Raw genomic sequence first — 18,850 nt, 5'->3', positions numbered from 1 at the left:
CTGCACGGGCATGATGCCCCCTGTAATAGAGGGATCGCCAGTGCTGGTCACAAATCCTTATGGGGGCCTCTAGTCCGGTGTTTCCACCATGGTTTCTAACCGCTTTCACAGGCAAAGGAACAGATTCCGAGGAGCATCAAGGATGAACCGAATGCCCGATGTCAAGATGCTGCGGTATGCTGCTCAAGCCGAGCCTGTAAAATAACCGCAAATTCCATGACTTTGCGTTAGATAACTAGCTCCACAGGGATTATTAATAGCACTAGTTAATTGATGAGAATTATCTGAAGAATAAAGGAAAATTAAATAGCTATGTGTTTAGGCATAGCTATTTAAGCTTATGTCGTTAGGATTAGAATCCTTAATATAATAAGCTAGATATAAAACCGGATGTATAACCTTAAAGTATGGGCTACGTTTTATATCTAGTTGTATGAACATAGTGGTGATATGTGATCCTTTGTTATTCGGAGTCGCGAGGTGGGAGATAAGAAGCTTGGCTCCGAGGCAAACAAGCTATGCCAGATTAGACAAGGCCAGGTCGGTCTTTCGGTCCCCAGTTAAATGCCAAGAGTTGTCCCTCAACTGGGCACCTCCGAATTCTCAGTCCTCCTCGATCCAGTGATGCTCTTGTGTCCGCAATAGCAATGAACCCAGAAAGCTCCACTTCGAAGAGACAGCAACGCAAGGCGTGCGACACGTGCCGTCGTCGAAAGGTTCGGTGCGACATACCTGCCAATGCCTCCGAGCCTTGTTCAGGGTGTCGCAAAGCGGGTATTGAATGCCGGTAAGTCTTGCGGGACCTTTGGACTTTGGACTTGAGTGCATGCGAGCTCAGCTTCATGGCCAAAAGCAGATCCGAGATCAAAGCTCATCATTGACTGTAGCTACACCATCGAGTGGGCGAGGCTCCGGCGTCAGGCCGCTCGATTCAGACAGTTAGCTCGCATCGATCAACCACTGGACTGGAGCCTTCGGCCCTCCTCCACACAAGGTCCATCTGAGAGGACATTTACGGATGACGATACTGCACAGCTATCCTATGTTCGCCCAGCCCACAGCGCTCAAGCAGCCCTTACCGCGGATTCGTGCCAGTTCCAGATAGGATCTGTTCCGTCTCTAAGCGGCACCGACCCTGAGGCTTTCTCACGCCGCGAACAGCTTGCTCGGATTGGCCTCGCCGATTTTTTCAAGCACGGAATCGACGCAGGCGTCTGGTCTATATTTGATTCCTATTACAGCTTCCGCATCGCCTATATCGGCACGAGCGTGTCAAACCTCCACCATCTCGTTGATCTTCACCGATCCTCTCGGACCCTTCCACTTTCGCCGGCAGTAGAATCAAGAACATCAGCATTTACCCAAGACCATGGAGATAGCACTGCTGGGGCAGCATCCACGGAGCTCGACCTTGACAAACGCGCCAACACGCTGCTTCCTTATCCTCACCCTCAAATCCGACCACTGAAGCCATGGAAACCGACGCCTGACATGTGGTGCTTCTCTTCCAATCAAAATCTCGCCGACGAAGGCTCTTTGTTTCCCACCCCAGAAGTCAGAGATGCCCTTGTGGCCGGCTACTTTCAACACATCTATCCGCTTTTGCCAATAATCTCCATGCCAGAATTGTTAGCCACTTATCGTAACCCAGCAAAGCCTCCGCCTCTACTACTATTCCAAGCCCTACTCATGGCTGGAGCGCACGCCTGCAAATACCTATTAATCGTTAATGACAGGCATGGCATCAAGAGTATGCTGTTTCGCCGGGCTAGCCTCCTCTATTATATATATTATAAATTAAATTAACTTTATCTAATGCAAGCTGCTATTCTATTTACCTGGCATATTAGTAATAGCGATATTATATTAGGCGGGCTATAGTATAGCCCGGTCTTATTATATATATATATTAGCTGCGGGCTAGGAATTTATTATTAAAATAAATAATAAAAGTTATTAATTTAATTAATTTAATAGCTTTACTAATATCTTTAATAAGTATTAATACTAGAGGTATTAGCTATAACTTAGATTAATTATTAGTTTATATCTTAAGTAAATATATTATAATTTATAATTATTTAACTTTAATAAGTATTTTAATATTACTTAATAAAGTAATATAAGCTAGGGGTTAAGTATTAAAAGTGTTATTATTTAATATATTAATAATAATATAATATTACTTAAGGTAATATAAGTAATTTATTAAATAAAGTTATTAATATATAATAATTATATAATTTTTAAGAATTAATATAACTTAATTAAGTTATATATTATATTTATAGATTATATTTATATATTATATTTATATATTATCTATAATATTTATATTAAAAAATCTTATTTAAATTAAGTTTATATATTTTTTCTTAAATCTTTATTTAAGATCTTATTATATTTATTTAAAAATTATAATTTTAATGTAATACTTATAAAAAAATATTAATATAAAAATAAAAGTTATAAAGTAGTTTATTTTTATATTTATAATTAAGCTTATATATCTTAATTAGATTATCTCTAAAGCTAATATTTTAAATTCCCCTAAGAGGCGAGAGTATTATAGTACTTTTCTATTCCTAGCCATAGCATTTACTAAAGAGCTAAAATCGCGGCTGAGACACAGAAGGGTCTAGATTTGCGCCCAATGACTCCGGCTGCAAGCCCTCAGCCAAACCTGGCAATCTCTGCTCAAGAACCAATAATAGTGGAAGTGAATGTCGCAGCGACGAGATGTGGAATGATTGTCGCTTGCGCCGTGCTCATTTCGCGCCAAAACGGCCTTAAGTCTCTAAAGGGCGGCTTCTAAATAGGGCATGGTCAGCTGAAGCATCTCCGAGGACCCGGCCAAGCCACCAGCTTCTCGGAGTTTAAAGGTGCTCCCAATCACCCCAGGATCGTGACACTCTTTCTTCAGCTCGTTGCATACTGGAAATACAATCGATAATGAGAATTACGGCTGTAATCCTGATCCTGGCGCTATCATGGATCATCCCGGCTGCTCAGGCTGAGGTTGGGTCACATGATTACATGAGTGAGGTGTCCAACTATACAGAAGAGGAAGACACTTCAACTGAGGAATAGACGCCCATGTACCCATAGCAGCCCCAGCCCTGGAGCTAAAGAACCAACAACCGAGGGAGAGACCTATCGAGACGTGTGCACTGGTTTTATCGAAGGTACGGCAGGTCTGTTGTGACGAACCCTTCCTGATGAATGTTAGGCGGAGGCAATATCTTGCATACAACTACCTGCCCCGACTATTCCAGCTTCTGCTTTGGTGGCGACTTCGTAACCTGCACGCATAGTGAAGCGGAGTGCGATTACTTGCCGACGGAGACGGCACCATCAGAACGTGGGATGCCCTTTCAGTAGCCAGAGGAACGGTTCAACGGCTAACCAACTGACCAGATTCAGAATCGAAAGACGAATCCAAATCAAGCCCGCTCTCGACTGGTGGCATCATCGGGATAGCAGTCTCTGCCGGTTGTTCGGTCCTTGGTTTGATCTTTACTATCGCTTTCAAGATATAGAAGCACCGCCGCAGGGCAAAGGACACGCAGAACGAGCAGGGGTACAACTGACAGGAAGACAAATGGCTATGAATTAATAAATCTTTTTGTATCACCTACTGCGTTGAGTGGCCAACCTTTTCCCAGTTGCTTCTCTAGCACTCTGTCATGGGCCTAAGGAGGGAATGTGGCTGCAGGGTGGGGATTAGCAGCGAGTCGCTCAGGGGTCGGTGCTGGTCACGGCAGAGGCAGCAGTGTATGAGGCCTTTACGAGGTATAAGAAGAAGATGGGAAGGAAAGAAGAGAACTAATAATTAATAAAGGAACTACGAGAGACCTAGCTGCGACCTTACTACTACCTTGCCCTGACTTCTTTACTGCAGTAGCAGTATTGACCACTAAACAGCTGGCTGTGACACTCCCTCAATAGAACATCCAGTAGGTAATCTTTCAACCCTGGAGATTCAAGACATGCACTGACAAACTCTAAGGGCAAATAGAATCGCACCTGGTTGTAAGTTAACATTTTCATACTATTACGGCATCATTTCACAATTCCAGCTTTTCTCAGCACTCATGTTCCAATACCTCGTTTAGTATTCCCAAGTGCTATGTCGGTTAGCACTGTCAAACCGTACAAGAACGACGCAGATGACAGCCTGGTAATTCCTTAAAATATTATACCCTTGCAACGGATGGGCGAAGAACAAGAAATCGCCGGTACAGTTCTTTACCTAGCATCGCAGGCTGGTGCATATACAAATGGGGCAATCCTGGTAGTAGATGGAGGGCGACTTGGTAATTTCCCTAGTACTTTGTAAGCTATAAGGAGAACAGGCGTTTATAAATTATGATTGTGCGGTAAGAGTGGAATTCTCATTGCTGGTTTTTGTGCCCTTGGCTTTGTCTTTTCCTAGATCGAGATTCCGGAGACCAAGGACATTGCCTATGCACGGATCGATGCCTTGTTTCACCCTATAGCACTGGTCCAAAACTTCAAGGCTATGTCACAGGAAAGACAAAATTATTTTAAACCCCATCTTACCTAGGTAGGTACCCGGGGTTTTCCCGCTCGGCGATTCTATACACGTGACCACCCTTAGACCTATGTGCAGGGTCCAATCCGACAACTTCATCCTTTTAACCTCAGACCCGAAATGCCATGAGCTCAACATCATTCCCAACCTCTCAGTACTTCCCCCGCCGCCGCGTCTGGCAGGCCTGCACAAACTGCCGCGCCCGGAAGACGCGATGCGACGCCGCCAAGCCAAAGTGCAGCCTGTGCGTGACGCAGAACGTAGCCTGCGTGTACAGGGACTCGCAGCAGCCAAAGATCGAGGCCAATACGCTGATCCTCCTCGAGAGGATACAGCTGCTCGAGGATCGCATCTTTGCGGCGCCAGGGTTTGGCAGCGGGCAAGATGATAATGTGACACATCAGCCGCCTGGAGCAGGGTGGCAGGGCGGTGGTGGGAATGATGCGCCAGAGATGGAGCCGCAGGATTTTCAGATCTTGATCCCGCTTTCACACACGGCTTGTGCGAATCACGTGTTTAATTGGCCTGTTGTGCGGCAGCTGCTCTCGGATATCGCCCCGACGAGGACCTCTCACGGGAATGTTCTTTCGACTGAAGCGACCGACATCTTCTTCCAGCGGAAGCCTGACCAGGAACCGAAACCGTTTCCTCCGGAGTCGTGGAGAATTTCTGGGTTTGGGGATTCCTTCGAGAGGTATCGACGCATGTTGGACTCGTACTTTGCAGAGGTCAATGTGTTCTTCCCGCTCTTGTCGCATGATGAAATGCTGGATGTGCTGCATCGGGTCTCTGGCTCTGAAGAACGTGATGAAGAAGGTGGTCATTCCGTGTCGCCTGCTCGTTACTGTCTTTTGCTGCTTGTGCTTTGCTTGGGTGATTTGGCTCCTCGGAAACGACCGTTCCGATCACCAGAAACTGGGGAGGAAAGCCAGGATTCTCCGGCAGAATTTCCATATGTTCAGCTGTGGCAGAAGGCGCAGCTGTTAATGGGGCACATCTCCTCGGATCTGACGCTCGAGGCGACGCAGTGTGCCATGCTTGCTAGGTGAGAGGTTATTCATCTAGATATCAAGAGGTGCTGACATGTGTAGTATATACATGGGAGCAAGAGGTCAAGTGTCGGACTCGTTTCACTGGGCGCATGCTACGGCTGTGAAATGTGAGGCTTTGGCGAAGAGGTACGCTCGAACCTGGTCGTCTTGATGATGTTACTCACCCCTCTAGGACTCTCATCGGCTCAAAGGAAAACGACGTCTTTTCCGAAGCATTCCGTCGACTGTACTGGGTAGCCTTCATCTTCGAGGGTGACTTTGTCTCCGAAATATCCATCACTCTGCCCTCAGGCATTGCCCGCTACGAGGACCTCGTCCCGTACCCCATCCAAGGCGCTCCACGTGGTAAATCTGCCGAGACTGCCACCCCCAGACCGGAGCCCGCGTCGCTAGATCCCGCAGAGGAGCTGGTCGCCTTTCAGATCAGCACTAACGCCGCCATCCGGCGGTTCCTCAACCACGTCAACAGCGTCGTCTACGACAGCAAGGACCACTTCCGCATGACGCGGATAAACTACGCCAACTGGCTCCTCCGCACGACCGACGACCTCTGGTCTTACCACAGCACCATATACCGCAACCTCCCGGATGTTCTGCTTAGTCGGGCGGAGGAGCAGCAGCAGCCGGAGGAGGAGGCATCCCCAGGGACGTCGAGGCGCCTGGGCAACCACGCGTGGAATATTGTCCGGCTTCAGGGGCGGTACTACGCCGGGCAGTACATTGTCCACAGGCCGTTTATCGAGTACGTCCTGCTCAATGTGGGTCACTTTCACACGCACCCGTGCAAGGAGGCCATATTGGAGAGGTGCAGGATGTGCCTTGAGGGGTGCAAGGGCTTTATCAGCGTGTTTGATGCGAATCCTGTTAATAGGATAACCTGTCTATTTGCAAGCGGCATGGTGTAAGTTGACCCTCCCCTTGATGAAGGAGTTGTTGTTCTGATGGTTGTGTTAGTACCTTTACAATGGTCATGATACTGCGAATTGCGACGGTTTGCGATGTGTTGAGGGAGATTTTGCCGGGGGATATCGAGGAGACGATTCTGGTGGGGAAGAGGAATCTCAGAAAATTTGGGGTTAGCGTTGGTGAGTTTGGCTGGCATTTGGAGGTACTGGAAAAGTTGGATGCAGCGTGCAGGGAGAGGATGGCTGCTCGATAGTGGGAAGAGCCCCGCTGAGAAGGATGCATTCCAAGCTGCACTGGTGGGGCCGAGGTAACTGCTATTGACTTGCTGGCGATGCTACGATGGTGTTGAGCAGCATTCATGGAACACCAATAACCTCAGACACATACAAAGATGGCTTCACTATCTCTGCTCACAAAGCTCAACTATAGAACCGCTTGAGTCCATACTATCATATCTCTCGATTTCTTGCATGAAACTGTATCACCTTCATTGCCACTAGACCTTGCGGTCTACATTCTCATCCTGCTCCACGACACCATCATTCTTTAGGTCAGTCACCCGAACATCCGCGGCCTCACCATCAAAGATAACGGCAATTTCCTCAAGAGCCTTGCCCTTTGTCTCTAGGAACCACCCGTAGGCGATGAAACTCTCCACGGCGAGGATGGCAACGTAGACAAGGTAGTACTTCCAGCCAATGTCATCAAGGCCAATGGGCTACAAATGTCAACTCAACCCAACAATTAAATATACAATACGATTGGACTTACGTTGACGTATTGGTTCACAAAGACAGCGCACTTTGTAGCAAACACATATGTAGCCATCCCTTTTGCGCGGATCGAATACGGCAGAACCTCGACAGAGTAGGCGACCGGCAGCGGCGAGAAGGCAATGCAGTAGAACATCTGGAAGACAAAGATGAGAGCCATGACTGCTATGCCCGCCGCTTTGGCGCCCGTCTTGTCAAACTCGGCCGATGCGATCGTCCAGGCCGTAAAGACGGCGAGCATGCCAAGGGTGGACGCACGGAAGAGAGGGCGGCGGCCGACACGTTCGACGAAGAAGGCGGTTGTGAGGGCGAGGGCAAAGTTCCAGACGTTGATGAGGCCGTTAACGAGGGCTTGGATGTTTTTGTTCGTTATGCCGACCGTGTCCATGACGCGGGAGAGGTCTGAGGCCGTTAGACGCTGTTTGAGGGGAAGACGGGCGGCACTTACAGTAGGATATGAGGCCGTTGCCTGACCATTGGCTCATGAACCCCATGCAGAGGACGAGGAACATGCGATATCGGTTGCCGCTGGTGCTGACCATGGACTTCCAGGTTGTTGCGCCGGAGACTAGGGGGTTAGTAGATTGCTATCTACGGTGCTTGGACAACTCACGCTTCTCGTTGTCAATTGCAGCGCGGATCTCTTCGTACTCAAGTCGGACAAGCTCGGTTTCGTTACCGTCTCCGTGGTATCGCTTCAGGGCGGCGAGTGCCTCATCGTCGCGGTCCTTGGACATGAGCCATCGAGGGGATTCAGGCAGGAACCAGATGGTGGACAGTTGGAGTACGCTAGGTGCCATCTGGAGGAGTGAAGGAAGCCTCCAAGACCAGGTGCTGGGGATTCGACGCGTGCCAAAGGTGATCCAAGCTGCTGCGATGCTGCCGAGGAACCAACTGTAGGGGTTAGCAATGTTACTTCCGCAAATGGAGTGAGTCCTACCAAGTATTGCAGATGGCCGTTACAGTGACACGATCCTTGGGGTGCGAAAGCTCAGAGACGAGACTCGGCGCAGAAGTAGTCGCAAACGACAGCCCGAACCCCAGGATGAACCTGCTCACGACAAACATGGCAAAGTTGACGCTCTCGCACTGGAGGATCGCCCCGATGATCATGATGATGCTGCCGACAGTGATCCCCCAGCGGCGGCCAAACCTGTCGGCGATGTAGGGGGCGATGGGGGTGGAGCAGATGGATCCGAGGGACATGATGGAGCTCATGAGGCCGAGCTGCGCGCCTCGCGGGTTGTCGAAGAAGTCGTCCCAGTAGGAGACTGTCTGGAGGGAATTCATCATGCTACCATCGTATCTATTTGAAGTCGAATGTTAGCAATCCTGGTAATGATGAGGTGATGTGTTGATATTGCGTTTTTTGATATAGTTGAAGTCTGGCCCTTGATGGGATAACTGAGCCACAAGACCGATGATGATGATGAGAACATACCCGCTGGTTGCGTAGGAGACGACGGCTGCTGGAAAGAGGAGAAAGTAGAGCCGTCGACGGGCTGCGGAGTGATACCATGGCGGTGCATCCCCTGCGAGCTGGGCCATGCGAGAGGGCTCGTACGAGTCCTTGGCTGGGGCATCGCCACCTTGCTTGCGTGCTTTGCGGGCTGCTTGGTCCTGCCGGGGGGCGGGGAGGCGTTGACGGAGGGCATTCATGATGGGGAGAGAAGGGGTGATGTCGAGTGCTTGGGGGATGCTGGTTCAAGTGGCATCTACAGCTTCTTTATATCAGGACATCAAAGGACACAACGCCACCAGACTCGTGCGGCTAATGTAATTGAGTTTCTCCTGCCCAGCAAAAAAGGACCAGAGACCAGGAGATGGAGACGGCATTTAGGCGAGTTGGTGGTGAGGGACCGGGGTGATTTCCCCCACAGGCATCAACAAGAACGGAGAAGTCCTAACTAGAGGGCTCCCCATGGGGGATCTCCTTGACTGCGCGGGGGCTACCATTGGATATTTCGCAAGGATCTAAGCCAATTATGGCCAGTCTCTTGCTTTGGGTGCCAGAGACGCGATAAGGCCTTAATGGCCCCTCCTTGATTCTCTTAGTGTCTCAGATAGTAACCTAGCAGTGGGGATGGTCACGCGTTGGTAGCCCCAGCGCAGTCAAGGAGATACGGCAAGGTTTTCGTGTCATGGTACGTAGTTGAGTCAGTGGTCATGACTAGTAAAGCCGGTGGGAGTGGAGGAGGAATCTTCGGGTCAGGCCAATGGCGTTGCTTCGGGGGAGCTAAATCGCAAGCCCGAAGAGTCTCCACTTATCGACCCTCCATTAGCTCTGCCGTAGCGTCGGGGATGGTTTTCTAGTTTTGGTGGGCAATGGCATCACTTGGACGACGCGGCGGATGATGAGGAGGCCGAGGATGAGTTGGGTGGTGCTGGTCGGACGAGGTTTTTTTCCGCCGATGGCGAGGATTGGCGAGAGAACAGGTTGTTTCCTAGCGGGACTAATGCAGGGATGTTCGTAAGTTGGTCAGGAGATGATGTTATGTTATGCGGATGTACAGCCAAGGTCCCAACACTTACACGTCCATCATGTCTCAAACTCCCCATTCGGCGGGGCCGCTAGAGAATGAACCATTTAGCCTATTATCGCGTGGAGCATTTCATGGCAGCATAGGATGATCGGCTGAATGTTCTCCGAACAGGGTCGGAGGATGCGCGGTTCACATGGAGACGACCAAGATAACAGGTGGGTATTTAGGGGCTCTATTCTCCCTGGACACTCCTCTCTGGTCAAAACACTCTTTTGTAGTTTCCTTTCATTATCTTGTGGAGTTAAAATGGCTACCGGAATGCTGAGAACGTCAGGCACCAGCATCGTCGATGCAGATGGCAAGCCCGTCCTCCTCCGAGGCGTAAGTCGTACAGCACCATACACCAGCTCAAACTGACACTTTAAGACCACTCTCGGCGGCTGGATGATGATGGAGAACTTCATCAACGGCTTCCCCGGCCGCGAGTGCCAGATCCGCGCAGCCCTTCTCAAGGTACTCGGCCACGAAAAGTACGACTTCTTCTTCGACAAGTTCCTCGAGTACTTCTTCACAGAAAAGGACGGCGAGTTCCTCTCGTCGCTGGGCTTTAACTGCCTCCGCCTATCGTTCAACTACCACCACTTTGAGGACGACATGGATCCCTTTGTCATCAAGGAGGAGGGCTTCAAGCATCTTGACAGGGCGATTGAGATTGTAAGTTTCCAAGGGTGTTTATTGACTAAGCTAACCCCTGCGACTTTTAGTGCACAAAGTATAAGATCTATGCCATATTAGACCTCCACTCTGCGCCAGGCGGCCAGAACCAGGACTGGCACTCTGACAACCCGACTGGCTACGCGGCATTCTGGGACCACAAACACTTCCAGGATAGGGTCGTCCACCTGTGGGAGGTTATTGCCAATCGGTACAAGGGCAATCCCTGGATCGCGGGATACAACCTGTTGAACGAGCCGGCTGACGAGCAGTGGACGCGGCTGCTCTCGTTTTATGATAGGATAGTACCTGCTGTGAGGGCAGTTGACCCTGATCACATCCTGTTCTTGGAGGGAAACACTTTCAGCATGGACTTTTCGGGTTTCATAGATGTGTTTCCGAATTCAGTGTACGCGATCCACGATTACTGTGGTTTCGGTTTCCCCAACAGGATCGGTAGGTATCAGGGCTTGAAGGAGCAGGATGAGTACATCCGGAAGATGTACGATAGAAAGGCGACCTTTATGAAGGAGCATGGAGTCCCAGTATGGAACGGTAAGATAGCGTTCCTGATTGTGAGACTGTTGCTGATGAAGCAGGCGAGTTTGGCCCTATCTACGAGCGGGAGGACTACAATCCCGACTATAAAGTCCAGAACGACGAGCGGTTCAACATGCTAGACAAGCAGATGGCCATCTACACGGCCGAAAGCATCGGTAAGCCTCCATCAACTTCAATCCCGCCAATTACTTACACATTTAGCATGGAGCATTTGGTGCTACAAGGACATCAACGTCATGGGCCTTGCATACGTCTCCCCTTCGTCCCCGTGGCTCAAGCTCCTTTCCCCCATAATCCGCAAGAAGCGCGACCTCGCCGTCGACTCGTGGGCCTACGACGACGCACACCTCCAAGAGGGCCTCTTCGGCCCCCTGCACAAGTGGTTCGAGGACAACGTCCCCGCGAAGCACAGCAAGAAGTACCCCTGGCAGTGGCGCATGCATATGCACGTCTTCCGCGGGATACGCGGCATCACCATGGCCGAGTACATGATCCCGGAGTGGGCAGAGTACTTTAGGGGCAAGACGTTTGATGAGCTGGATGAGCTGGCGGCCAGCTGGAAGATTGAGAACTGTGTGCAGAGGGGGAGGCTGAATGAGCTGCTGAGTCTGTATGCGCCGATGGAGGCGGGGGATTCTCGCCTGGAGGGAAAGGTCATACAACCCAAGGAGGTCAAGGAGGAGGCTGTCGAGGCGAAGGAGAGTGTTTCAGGGGTTGGCGTGTTTGAGCTGGCGCCGGGGGAGAAGAGGCCTGCGGTCACGGTGCAGATGGTGAAGCAGGCTGCTTGAGGGAATATATTTTGAAAAATGTTTCAATTGATGGGAACGAGTGTTGATGAGGAGGGGATAAAGGGAATGCGAGGAATAAGTCTCTCCCCCTTGAAATAGAGTAATAGGAGCTTGACCAGGTCCCGCATGATGGAAAAGCAGGAAAGTACTTTTCACTCTACTGAAAACCTTGATTTCCGTTTCTGCATATTGTCAATGGGGGGTTGAGAGAATCTTGTTTGCAATACGCCTCCCAACTTAAATGCGCTCGGGTCCACGCGACCGGTTCCCACCCTCCGGATATTGAGTTTCCCTGTCATCTTGTCGCTAAACCCACTGAATACGTGAATGATGAAATGCGTGCATCATCGGGCAGCAAGTTGAAGCTGTCGGTGCCGGCCTAGATCGATTCAGACAGGATTCATGGCAGTATATCAGGACGTCGTTCCTCCCATGTGGTCAGAAAGATCATGCCAAGTATTCCTCACTGCCGATTAGCTCTCAAATCGGATTTGACCTATCAACCCAAAGGGTGAAGCGATTTGCGCCCCGAGCCAGTGACAATATGACCAGCAGGGAGCTCTTAGTGGTGATTCTGAACCACACCAACGAGGAGCTCGATCTCGAACCAGACTCCCCAAGTCTCCAGCACGGCCATTGGATGGACACGCCGGATTCACAACCGCCAGCACAAATCTTAGCCGGCGAGAGTGGTATGTTGCGCTGCAAGTCCAGCCACGTGGGCGCCGGAGTCAGCGGCTCAGTCACCTACCGAGTCATCGGCTACGAAGAGAGCTACAAGGTGACGTTTCTCTGGAACGTGCCGTATGTTGGACAAAACAAGTTTGACTCCGTCTGCGCGGCCGAGGGCTTCGCGGTCAGGATGCTGGGCGGGCGGGGGAACCAGGCTGTTGCGGTCTTTGTGTTTGGTAAGTTTGCCGCCAGGGCGGAAACGTGATCTAACAGCCTCTACTAGAGCCAGCGCAGAGCCAGAGATCGGATGATAATGTGAGAGCCGCTATCATCAAGGGTCCTGTCGAGTGTGCCGAGGCACCATTGGGTAGTTTTCATTAGGTCAATATCACAAGGCTCTCGGATCCCAGGGTCAGAGATAGCCTCCAGAGCAAAGCAAGTGTCAGTGACGAACGATCCTACATTACTGGGCCAGAGTCGCAGTCAATTTTCTCCAAGCGCCAACTTTAAAAACACTCCTCTGCCTCCCGTTTTGTTCTGTCCCTTGAGGGTGCACGAACCCACAAGAGCCACAAAAACTATAATGGGAACAGGCCTATTGGGATGAGAAAGATGTTCCCCATATCAACCAGATTGAGAGCAAGCCGTTGTGGCTCAAGCCACCGCTGTGGAACTAGAAACCTTGACTCCAAGCGCGCGCAAGCCAACGATGTCACCATGATCCAAGAGAAAGTGTGATGCATAAAAATCTCGCGCTGTCCTTCGTATTATTGATGCTCAAATCTGTCAAGTCTCCCATTGTCGACGGCTTGACCTAAATTAAACGAAAAGCGCTGAACAAGACTGCATTGGACCTTGATCAACAACCCATAATGCTTGTGTGCAGTGGGTTAATCGCCCTGGCGAGTCTGCTGGTCTGGCTTCCGGGTAGGTGAATGCTCCAGTACAAACCGAGCCCTGGCTGAAGCTTTAGGACAGTGGCACATGCCTACTTGCCATATATTGGGCCAAGAGCTGTTCCAGACGCCCCAGACGGCTACGCACCAGGCCAAGTCTCATGCCCTTCGAGACGGCCAGTCATCCGCAATGCTACAGCACTGTCGGCCAACGAAACAGCATGGCTAAAGCTCCGTGATAACAACACTATTTCAGCGCTGAAAGATGTCCTTAATCGAGCCGAAATCGGTGGCATCGACATTGACGCCTATATAAACGGACTCGTGGATGATGGCGAGGCCTTGCCCCGAATCGGCATCGCCATCTCCGGCGGTGGCTATCGGGCCATGATGAACGGGGCCGGTGCCATCGCCGCGTTCGACAATCGGTCCACAAGCTCCACGGACAAGGGACAACTCGGTGGCATTCTCCAAGCTGCCACCTACCTTAGTGGACTGTCGGGAGGTAGTTGGGTTGTTGGAAGCCTCTATGTGCAGAACTTCACCACGGTCGAGTCCATCATCTTTGCACGGAGCGGTTTTCTTGACAGCCTTTGGCAGCTTGATGAGTCCATCATTGAAGGTTTGTTGTACACAAGTCAGCATAGGTGGTGTTTACTGACATCTGTAAATCTAGGGCCAGCAGACCTATCCGTAACGCGGTACTATCGCGAGCTGTATGATGATGTAAAGAGCAAGGAGGATGCAGGGTACAACAAGACCATAACCGATTACTGGGGAAGGGCTTTGTCGTACCAACTCGTCAATGCCACTGATGGAGGGCCTGGTATGGTTGCCAGTTACTATCAGAACAGCAGCTGACAATGTCTAGCATATACTTTCTCGTCAATTGCAAATGACACCGAGTTTACCGAGGCGAGAGCGCCTATGCCTCTCATTGTTGCAGTGGAACGGACGTCAGGCCAGCTCCAAATAGCTGACAACTCTACCGTCGTGGAGTTCAACCCATGGGAAATGGGGTCCTACGATCCATCACTTGGCGCTTTTGCCCCTCTCAAGTACATCGGATCTGACTTTGAGAACGGCACAATCAGACGTAATGGAGATTGCGTTGCCGGGGTGGATAACGCCGGGTTCGTCATGGGTACCTCCTCGTCACTGTTCAACCAGGCATTTCTGCAGATCGCCAAAGCCGAGAATGCTCCGGACTTCTTGATCAGGGCTCTCAACAATACGTTGGCGGATGTTGGCGAAGACAACCGGGACATTGCCAGCTGGCCCAACCCGTTCTACAAGTACAATCCCTCAAACAACTCCAACGCCGATAGCACCGTCCTCACCCTCGTCGACGGTGGCGAGGACCTCCAAAACATTCCCTTGCATCCATTGCTCTTATCGGAGCGTCAAGTTGACGTCATATTCGCCGTCGATGGTTCAGCCGACACAACAACTCACTGGCCAAACGGCACGGCACTCGTGGCAACGTACCAGAGGTCATCAGGCGGCATTTCGACTCAGAACGACGAGTTTCCCAAAGTCCCAGATCAGAACACGTTTGTCAACCTCGGCTTGAACAAGCGCCCAACATTTTTTGGCTGCGATACAGGCACAGACTCGTCGCCAGGGCCACTGATTGTCTATCTACCCAATGCGCCGTACACCTACCAGTCCAACTTCTCTACCTTTGATCTCGAGTACAGTAATACGGAGCGGGACGAGATTATACGGAACGGATATAACGTCGCGACCATGGGGAATAGTACAGTCGACTCGAACTGGCCCGCCTGCGTAGGCTGCGCGATATTGGCTCGCAGCCTAGCGCGCACCAAGACCGATATGCCCTCTAAGTGCGTCGATTGCTTTTCGCGGTATTGTTGGAACGGCACGACGAATTCGACCAGACCGAGCACGTACGAGCCGGAGCAAATTGTCGAAAGCGGAGCGCGCCGCCTGGAGCCGTACTTGGCCATGATGGGAACTGCGGCCTTGATAATGTTTATGGCGTTTTGATTTGACCTGATTGAATGGTATATCAACGAAACAAGCACTGGCAACTAGCACAGCCGTTGCTTCATTGATGAAGACCGAAGTGATTCATATTGGACTATGATGTTGGAAATCTCGTACTGATAGCTAATTCACAAGCTCTTCCTGCTCTTCCTTCTACCCTCAGTCCCTTGGCTTACCCCATGCTTTGCTGCTGAAGCGTGACGGATGGCTTCAGGGAGTGTGCCAGCCATCTCTTGTCTGGTCAGACCAGAAGACACGTTTTGGTATCTGAGCAGGTTTAGTTCTCTCCAGTGTTGGGGTTGAGGCACCTATATGACTTTCCGTAACATCTCAGGCTGGGATGAGAGCTTCCATCTACAGAACGGGAGTCAAGATTCTGAGTCACTCCTACATTTTATCAAGGCTCGAGACCATTATCTCGGCTAGTACCTGGCGCAACCTCACTGGAATTGTGCTCGAGGAAACTACCGCCTGTGATGGCGGCTTCCCTCGATGACATGTCTTCTCACCAACTCAACCCACCCGACTCTTGGTTCCGTTACGTCTCAATCCCACTCAAGAAAACAGCTATGGCCATGTTGCACAAAGAATCCGGCTCTGGTCAAGCTAGGATTCCACAGACACTTGTCGAGGGTGGCTGAACAACCTCTGTGACCATTGTGCAAAATGTTCACTTGGACGTAACCAGTGAAAACGAGTCCCTATTGGTTATCTGTATGGGTAAGGCCGCATGACTCTGCTCTTGGAGCTAGCAGAAAATAATGACTCAAGGACCGACTTGGTGGGTGGGCAAGCAGGGAATGCCGAAAAACAAAGGAAACCCCGTCAAGACATTTCAGCTGTTACTCTCTTCGCCTTAGCCACTATCTTTGCAGCTTACCTCAAGTCACTGTGTATTGAAAATGTTCTACATAAAGCGAGTTTTGGATGTCATTAATTTTTTTTATTTTCTTTTGTATAATCTCTTTTACTCTCAGAGCTACTCATAGGTTAGGTCGCTCATCTCGTGCTCACCAGCAAAGACCCCTTCACGGATGTCGTTATCTGGAAGGAGAAACACTGGGTCGAGAAAATTAAAGATTCCCACAGCGATAATCATAAGACAAGCATCCAAGCCGATAAAATAACCTTCATGGGTAATCAAATATCCCTCCCAACCCTGCGCGAGCTCAACTGTACGGTAAATGCTTCTGATGAAAATCATGCCCAGTGAAACACAGACTGCCACCAGCAGCCAGGCATATGTCACTGGCAGACTGTTGGGCGGTTCTAGTCCAGCCTTACCATATGAAAGGTATGTTTTCTTTATGAACACCCTTCTCATGAAGTCTAGAACCAAGCCGGTAAAGACAACCATGGCTGCCATCTGGAACACAATACCGGCAACCTATTGAACAACAGATCTGTTAGCTTTGTAGCTCAACACCAGTCGAGCTGGATCTCATAGTGATAAAAACCACTCACCATTATGTTAGTTCCCGTTTCCGTGTCCCCGTTGATCTTGTCAGCTTCGGTAGAAGCCAACGCTCCACCGATAGCCTGGATAACAAGCGCGACGATGTCAGCTGTCAGAAAGACAATGGCATACATTTTCGGCCCCAGAAGCGAAGAGCTGCGGCCTAGTCTGTTTATAAGAGTGCCAAGGATGACATAGAGCCCTGCTGTGAAGAATGTTGGCGCGATAATGAGCGTAGTAATCTGCATGAGAAATGCATCGCCGTTATATGGGCATTTGCTCGACCAAGTACGGCCAGCCCAGCCTATCAGCTCAGCTGCAAGAGGTCGGTCAGTAAACGAACGGGTTGAGAATAACGTTGTGTTCTTCATACTCATAGCGCCAAGAGCGAAAGTCAATGAGGTCCATCTTCGTGCCCTTGCAAACTGAAAGACATGGGCGAAAGTGCTGAGCAGGAAGAGGACGCAGAATGCAATTCCGGCGCCAAAGGTGGGAACATAGCCGTAAGACGTGTCGTATCCCGCAATCAGATCATGGCAGCCTTTCTTGAGGACGTCCGCTTGTTGCTGGGTGAGCTGCATGGATCTTGCTGTTGTGGTGGTCATGTTTCAGAGGTTCAAGCTCTAAGCTCAATGCGTGTGATCAAAGTAGAGGAACAAGCTCAAAGCTGAAGCAGGCGTTTGAGATAATATATGGAGCACATCTGTCAGGCATTTCACAACTCATCCGAATTTCCGGTCAAGTTGTCCATGCCCGTGGGCCGCAGTGGAGCTAAAGTTGGAGTTGAGGCTCATGGCGGCTGACGATTGGAGGAAGCTACCGAAAAGTTAGGGCGGCCAGCTGGTTGTGACAACATTGTCGGAGTTGTTTTCACTTCCGAAAACGCCGCCTTGAGTTTTGACCTCGCAGGCTGACGCGTTCAAGTAAACGCATCATCCGGACATCCCGGTTCACGCCTCAACTTTTGATGCCCTGGCAAGCCAGCGCACGCAAACCATTTAGTAAACATTGAGGGAAAGCATGGTTGTGATAAGACATCAAGTAGTGAACTGCTGAGTGGTACCATTGATTGCATCATATCTCGTAAATCCGACATGCGAGAAGCGAAGCGGCATTTCCAAGAGAGCGACATGATATTTCTTCTGGGTGATAAGATGCGATCTTCTGGCTCTGTTAACCCATCAAGGGCCGGGCTTCAACTATAACAAAGAACACATTGTCAGCACATCATAGCATCATGGTGATAAGATGCATTCACGAGAAGATCAGGATCACGCGTACTTCTTGAACATTTCTAAATTTAGGCATAGCCTCGTGTGGCGGCTGCCCTGGCTTCCGGCTGTTTCGCATGAGTGCTTACATAGTAGCGGTGGATCTTGATGGATCGCGAAGGTTGTTGGGTCTTGGCGATCTTAGATTACGGTTCAGGCGGGATCCCCCCGTGATTGGGGGAACTTAATCGGTGCAAGATTTCGTGACGAGACCGCGCGGGCAAAAGGCACGACTCATATATCCCGCTTACTCACGAACCGGGGTCCCGCGGACAGCCGAACTGACGTCCGCGGGGTTGCCGAACCGGGACTCGTATAAAATGGTTTCAAAGTTGCGACAATCTGGTATAGACGCTGATCTTACTGATTGGGAGTACAAAGGCCATCTTCGTCAATTAATGCCGCATTTCCTCGGCCAGTTCAGTAAGAAAAAGTGACATTCTAGCAGTGATTCTGTAGACATCAGGTTGGCAATGGTTATTAAATGCTTTATTTTAGCTAATAGGAATCTAAAATCTAGAACTTGAATCTATTCAGGGTTTAATAAAAGGAAGAGGGCGGGCCAACGTAGTAATCAAACAGACGAAGAAGTGCTTGAGTCAGGCTCCCCCTGCATTAGGATCAAGGGGGACTGCGACGTGCGCTGGCGGCGCCGAAAGCGGACCAGCCTCCAAAGCCGGGTTGTTTCGCCCTCAGCCCTCCTAACCAAGAAC

The 18,850-nt window shown here is 50.3% G+C and overlaps 6 protein-coding genes across 6 annotated transcripts; 4 read left to right on the top strand and 2 right to left on the bottom strand.

Annotated features, from left to right (window-relative positions):
• Positions 1-88: 88 nt before the first annotated feature.
• MRS44_013021 (uncharacterized protein) lies at positions 89-1,730 on the top strand (the record flags this gene model as incomplete). Its single annotated transcript, XM_065619008.1, has 4 exons — positions 89-174; positions 675-787; positions 839-1,628; positions 1,682-1,730. 4 exons carry the CDS (start codon positions 89-91, stop codon positions 1,728-1,730), a joined length of 1,038 nt encoding a protein of 345 aa, XP_065475080.1.
• A 2,950-nt stretch (positions 1,731-4,680) lies between these two features.
• On the top strand, positions 4,681-6,512 carry MRS44_013020 (uncharacterized protein; the record flags this gene model as incomplete). The annotated part of the gene is made up of 3 exons (XM_046267759.2): positions 4,681-5,600; positions 5,647-5,733; positions 5,780-6,512. The coding sequence occupies 3 exons, from the start codon at positions 4,681-4,683 to the stop codon at positions 6,510-6,512; spliced, it is 1,740 nt and encodes a 579-aa protein (XP_046126379.2).
• A 497-nt stretch (positions 6,513-7,009) lies between these two features.
• MRS44_013019 (uncharacterized protein) lies at positions 7,010-8,945 on the bottom strand (the record flags this gene model as incomplete). The annotated part of the gene is made up of 6 exons (XM_046267760.2): positions 7,010-7,231; positions 7,285-7,688; positions 7,735-7,854; positions 7,900-8,180; positions 8,227-8,592; positions 8,728-8,945. 6 exons carry the CDS (start codon positions 8,943-8,945, stop codon positions 7,010-7,012), a joined length of 1,611 nt encoding a protein of 536 aa, XP_046126378.2.
• Positions 8,946-10,075: 1,130 nt separating this feature from the next.
• On the top strand, positions 10,076-11,832 carry MRS44_013018 (uncharacterized protein; the record flags this gene model as incomplete). The annotated part of the gene is made up of 5 exons (XM_065619007.1): positions 10,076-10,150; positions 10,196-10,483; positions 10,534-10,985; positions 11,048-11,199; positions 11,246-11,832. 5 exons carry the CDS (start codon positions 10,076-10,078, stop codon positions 11,830-11,832), a joined length of 1,554 nt encoding a protein of 517 aa, XP_065475079.1.
• A 544-nt stretch (positions 11,833-12,376) lies between these two features.
• On the top strand, positions 12,377-15,906 carry MRS44_013017 (uncharacterized protein; the record flags this gene model as incomplete). The annotated part of the gene is made up of 7 exons (XM_065619006.1): positions 12,377-12,740; positions 12,794-12,871; positions 13,483-14,022; positions 14,077-14,226; positions 14,272-15,247; positions 15,302-15,403; positions 15,813-15,906. 7 exons carry the CDS (start codon positions 12,377-12,379, stop codon positions 15,904-15,906), a joined length of 2,304 nt encoding a protein of 767 aa, XP_065475078.1.
• Positions 15,907-16,389: 483 nt separating this feature from the next.
• MRS44_013016 (uncharacterized protein) lies at positions 16,390-17,471 on the bottom strand (the record flags this gene model as incomplete). Its single annotated transcript, XM_065619005.1, has 2 exons — positions 16,390-16,797; positions 16,875-17,471. The coding sequence occupies 2 exons, from the start codon at positions 17,469-17,471 to the stop codon at positions 16,390-16,392; spliced, it is 1,005 nt and encodes a 334-aa protein (XP_065475077.1).
• Positions 17,472-18,850: the final 1,379 nt, after the last annotated feature.

Source organism: Fusarium solani (genome assembly GCF_023522795.1).
Source record: "Fusarium solani strain SB1 chromosome Unknown bctg00000008, whole genome shotgun sequence".
Classification (NCBI taxonomy): domain Eukaryota; kingdom Fungi; phylum Ascomycota; class Sordariomycetes; order Hypocreales; family Nectriaceae; genus Fusarium; species Fusarium solani.
This window is presented reverse-complemented; position numbering and strand designations above follow the sequence as displayed.